Here is a 5,401-nt window from a genome sequence, read left to right as displayed (position 1 = left end):
AGCAGTCGCCAATTCATTCGATTCGATCACATATCCACATGTGATTCAAGTCTGAAAGGAACAAAGATCCCACGTGAAATGGTGGCTCGTCACACTTGGCCGCTGCCGCTCGTGCTCGCTGTCCTGGCGGCGGCATTGCTCGTGGCGGCGCCGGCCGTGGCGGACGCGTCGGCGCCGGTGCACCTCGAGGCGCTGCTGGCGTTCAAGAAGGGCGTCACCGCCGACCCGCTCGGCGCGCTGTCCGACTGGATGGCGGGGGCTGGCGACGCCGTCCGCGGCGGGGTGCCGCGCCACTGCAACTGGACCGGCATCGCCTGCGACGGCGCGGGCCGCGTCACGTCCATCCAGCTGCTCCAGACCCAGCTCCAGGGCGCGCTCACGCCGTTCCTCGGCAACATCTCCACGCTCCAGCTCCTCGACCTCACCGAGAACGGCTTCACCGGCGCCATCCCGCCGCAGCTCGGCCGCCTCGGCCAGCTCCAGCAGCTCGTCCTCGCCGAGAACGGCTTCGCCGGCGGCATCCCCCCGGAGCTCGGCGACCTGGCGAGCCTGCAGCTCCTGGACCTCAGCAACAACTCCCTCAGCGGCGGCATCCCGAGCAGCCTCTGCAACTGCTCGGCGATGTGGGCGCTCGGCGTGGACATCAACAACCTCACCGGCCAAATCCCGTCATGCATCGGCGATCTGGACAAACTCCAGATATTCGAGGCCTTTATGAACAATCTCGACGGTGAGCTTCCGCCGTCATTCGCCAAGCTCACGCAGATGAAGTCGCTGGACCTCAGCGCCAACAAGCTGTCCGGCTCGATCCCGCAGGAGATCGGGAACTTCTCGCACCTCTGGATTCTTCAGATGTGGGAAAACCGTTTCTCCGGCCCAATCCCGTCGGAGCTCGGCCGGTGTAAGAACCTCACCAGGCTCAACATATACAGCAACCGATTCACCGGCGCCATCCCTCGCGAGCTTGGGGAGCTCGTGAACCTGGAGGAGTTGCGCCTGAACGACAACGCGCTGTCGTCCGAGATCCCGAGCTCGCTCGGGCGGTGCACGTCGCTGGTGGCGCTGCAGCTGTCCATGAATCAGCTGACCGGCTCGATCCCACCGGAGCTCGGCGAGCTCCGGTCGCTGCAGACACTGACACTCCACGCCAACCGGCTCACCGGCACGGTTCCGACGTCTCTGACGAATCTTGTCAACCTTACATACCTGTCGCTCAACCAGAACTCTCTGTCTGGCCGGCTGCCGGAGAACATCGGGTCGCTCCAGAATCTCCAGAAGCTCGTCGTCCACGCCAACTCCCTCTCCGGCCCGATCCCAGCGAGCATCGCCAACTGCACGATGCTCTCCAACGCGAGCATGTCAAACAACGAGTTCACGGGCCACCTGCCTGCTGGGCTTGGCCGGCTAAAGGACCTCGCGTTCCTTTCAGTTGGCGCCAACTCGCTGACCGGAGGCATACCGGAGGACCTGTTCGACTGCGGCAGCCTCCGCACGCTGGACCTGGCGTGGAACAACTTCACCGGTGGTCTGAACCGCCGCGTCGGCCAGCTCGGCGAGCTCAGACGGCTGCATCTGCAATGGAACGCGCTGTCGGGGACGATACCGGAGGAGATCGGCAACCTGACGAACCTCATCGACCTGAAGCTCGGCGGGAACCGGTTCGCCGGCCGAATACCGGCGAGCATCTCCAACATGTCGTCTTCCCTTCAGGTGCTGGACCTGTCGCACAACCGCCTCAACGGCGCCCTGCCCGACGAGCTCTTCGAGCTCCGGCAGCTCACCATCCTCGACCTCGGGTCGAACAGGTTCGCCGGCGCGATCCCCGCCGAGGTCTCCAACCTCCGGTCGCTCTCGTTCCTCGACCTTTCGAAGAACAGGCTGAACGGCACGTTCCCCGCCGGGCTCGGTGGCCACGAGCAGCTCCTCACGCTGGACCTGTCGCACAACCGCCTCTCCGGCGCGATCCCCGGCGCAGCGGTCGCGGCCATGAGCACCGTGCAGATGTACCTCAACCTGTCCAACAACGCGTTCACGGGCCCGATACCACGGGAGGTGGGCGGGCTCACGATGGTCCAAGCCATCGACCTGTCGAACAACCAGCTCTCCGGCGGCATCCCGGCGACGCTGGCCGGCTGCAAGAACCTGTACTCGCTCGATCTCTCGGCCAACAACCTCGTCGGCACCCTCCCGGCCGGTCTCTTCCCCCAGCTCGACCTCCTGACGACCCTCAACGTCTCCCACAACGACCTCGACGGAGAGATCAACCCTGACATGGCCGCGCTGAAGCACATTCAGACGCTTGACCTGTCGAGCAACGCGTTCGCCGGGACCATACCGCCGGCGCTGGCGAACCTGACGAGCCTGAGGGAGCTCAACCTGTCTTCCAACCACTTGGAGGGCCCCGTGCCGGACACCGGAGTGTTCAGGAACCTGAGCGTGTCGAGCCTGCAGGGCAATCCCGGCCTCTGCGGGTGGAACCTCCTCGCGCCGTGCCACGCCGCCGGCGCTGGGAAGCCGCGGTTCTCGAGGACAGGGCTCGTGGTGCTCGTCGTGCTGCTGGTGCTGGCGTTGCTGCTGCTCTTCTCACTCGTGACGATTCTAGTTGTTTGCTGCCGGCGATACAAGAAGAAGAGGGTGAAGTCTGACGGCTCCTCCCATCTGTCGGAGACCTTCGTCGTGCCGGAACTGAGGAGATTCACATACGGCGAGCTGGAGTCGGCCACCGGCTCGTTCGACCAAGGCAACGTGATCGGGAGCAGCAGCCTGAGCACGGTGTACAAGGGCGTGCTCGTCGAGCCGGACGGCAAGGCCGTCGCCGTGAAGCGGCTCAACCTGGAGCAGTTCCCGGCCATGTCGGACAAGAGCTTCCTCACGGAGCTCGCGACGCTGAGCCGGCTGAGGCACAAGAACCTGGCGCGGGTGGTCGGGTACGCGTGGGAGGCCTTCAAGATGAAGGCCCTGGTCCTCGAGTACATGGACAACGGCGACCTCGACGGCGCGATACACGGCCCCGACGCGCCGCGGTGGACGGTGGCGGAGCGGCTGCGCGTGTGCGTCTCCGTGGCGCACGGGCTCGTGTACCTGCACTCCGGCTACGGATTCCCCATCGTGCACTGCGACGTCAAGCCCTCCAACGTCCTGCTGGACGCCGACTGGGAGGCGCGCGTCAGCGACTTTGGCACGGCGCGGATGCTGGGCGTCCACCTGACGGACGCGGCCGCGCCCGACTCGGCGACGTCGTCGACGTTCCGGGGCACCGTCGGGTACATGGCACCAGGTACAGTCTACAACTTCTGATTTCAGTGATGATTTCTGAACCTTGTTCTGAACTTCTGATAACATTTTCTTGTCTCCTGCGATGCAGAGTTGGCGTACATGCGGGGCGCCTCGCCGAAGGCGGACGTGTTCAGCTTCGGTGTCCTGGTGATGGAGCTGTTCACCAAGCGGAGGCCGACGGGGAACATCGAGGAGGACGGCGTGCCGATGACGCTGCAGCAGCTCGTCGGCAACGCGCTCTCCAGGGGCCTCGAGGGCGTCGCCGGCGTGCTGGACTCCGGCATGAAGGTGGCCACCGAGATAGAGCTGTCCACGGCCGCCGACGCGCTGCGCCTGGCATCGTCGTGCGCCGAGTTCGAGCCCGCGGACCGGCCCGACATGAACGGCGTGCTCTCGGCGCTCCTCAAGATGAGCAGAGCCTGTGGAGGAGACTAGAGCCGAGCTGAAGCATTTGCTCCATGTAAGAGGAGATTCCATCTTTTTTTCAAAGTTTTAGAAGAAGAGGTTCAATCTTTCGAGTGGTCTGGATGGCATTTTGTTGTGCTCTTGTTCATTTTGGGTGTCACAGACAAGCAAAGCTGTTTTTGTCAACTTACTAAGGGCTTTCCCTCAATTTCATTAGCTGGGCCACACGGGGAGAGGATCATGACGAATAACTGAGCCTTGTAAGCGGTAGCCGCCAAGTATATCCCTTGTTGGAGTGCTTTCACATAATGTTATCCTTAATTTGTTCGTTAAGGTAAAAGTCATGCAGAAGCATCAAAAAGTGAAGAACTCTCAGATATAGTCAACAAAGATTTTTTTTTTGAAACTATGATGATTTTTATAGCAAATTCGGAAACTATACACCATAATGCAGAAAAATCAAAAGTATCACCCCGTCGGCCTCCTGTTAGCCGAAGAGGGACTTTTCGGCCTACCATTGGCTGAAAAGGGACTTTTCGGCCTACCGCTGGCCAAAAAAGAGTCCCTCTTCGGCCAACACCGGCTCTACTGTTTTAGAATATTCATATCAATTAGGATTTTTAGTATTTTAATTTGATTCTTTTTGCATTAGATTAGAAATTTTATGAAGTTTTTGTAGATATCAAGTTTGACTAGATTTGAAAGTTTGATTTATTTTTTTATGAATTTGCTGAAATCACTAGATTGCCTATAATTTGAGCTGGGAGTATTCTTTTTAGATGGTTCTTTTTGCTACTGGTTCTTTGTGACTTTGTTTATCAGTAGTAATTAATTGGTAAATTTTAGGATTATTTAAAATTAGGTTTTCACGAAAACAGTTCTGTTTTAGTGTTTTATAGGTTTTGTGCTATATCTTTTAATTTTAATTGCTTTAAATTGTTTTCTTTATTTTTATGACATATTCTTTTAGTTTCTGTTAAGTTATTAGTAGATATTTTATTTGTAGTCTTTTTTTGTATTTTATTTCTTTTATCCTTTATTTTCTTTTCCGTCGTTCTTTCTCTCCATTTTCTCCCACTATTTTCTTTGCCGCCCTTTTCTCCCGCCATTCTCTCCTGCCATTCTTTGCCTCCATTTTCTCCTGCCATTTTCTTTCCCGTCATTTTATTTGCCGCCATTCTCTTCCTCCATTTTCTCTCGCCATTTTATTTCCTGCAATTCTCTCCCGCCATTTTTTCCGCTATTTTTTTCACGTCATTCTCTCTCGCCATCTTCTTTCCCTCCATCTTCTTTATCGCCATCTTCACTTCTCAACTTATAAAACCAGCCTCACGTTGTCCACGATCGTAGATAACATCGTCTGACACGGTCTGTGTCTCCTGCGTCGGTGCTGCTGGTAGAGCGTGAAACACTGTCTGAGAGAAGTCATAAGTGTTTGCAGCTTCATCATCATCATCGGAGAGTGTTTCACACTTACGACTTCTCTCACACAGTGTTTCACACTCCACATGAAGGCATCATAGTCATCCTCCATTGATGCAGCACTCTTTAGTGTGGCGGGAGAGAATGGCGGGAGAAAATGGCAGCAAAGAAGATGACGGGAAAGAAAATGAAGGGAAAAAGATTACGGAAAAGTATTTTTTCATGTATAAAACGGCAATGGTTGTACAGGATTTATAAGGAACTTTTAAATATAAACTCCTATGAAGCTCAAAACAAG

The 5,401-nt window shown here is 56.5% G+C and overlaps 1 protein-coding gene across 1 annotated transcript; it reads left to right on the top strand.

The window, feature by feature from the left end:
* Positions 1–4,032, top strand: LOC125539722 (LRR receptor-like serine/threonine-protein kinase FLS2). The gene is made up of 2 exons (XM_048703234.1): positions 1–3,277; positions 3,365–4,032. Exons 1-2 carry the CDS (start codon positions 79–81, stop codon positions 3,709–3,711), a joined length of 3,546 nt encoding a protein of 1,181 aa, XP_048559191.1. The 5' UTR covers positions 1–78; the 3' UTR covers positions 3,712–4,032.
* Positions 4,033–5,401: the final 1,369 nt, after the last annotated feature.

Source organism: Triticum urartu, chromosome 2 (assembly GCF_003073215.2).
Source record: "Triticum urartu cultivar G1812 chromosome 2, Tu2.1, whole genome shotgun sequence".
Lineage (NCBI taxonomy): Eukaryota > Viridiplantae > Streptophyta > Magnoliopsida > Poales > Poaceae > Triticum > Triticum urartu.
The sequence above is the reverse complement of the archived record's forward strand: the minus strand, read 5'-3'. Positions and strand labels throughout refer to the sequence as shown.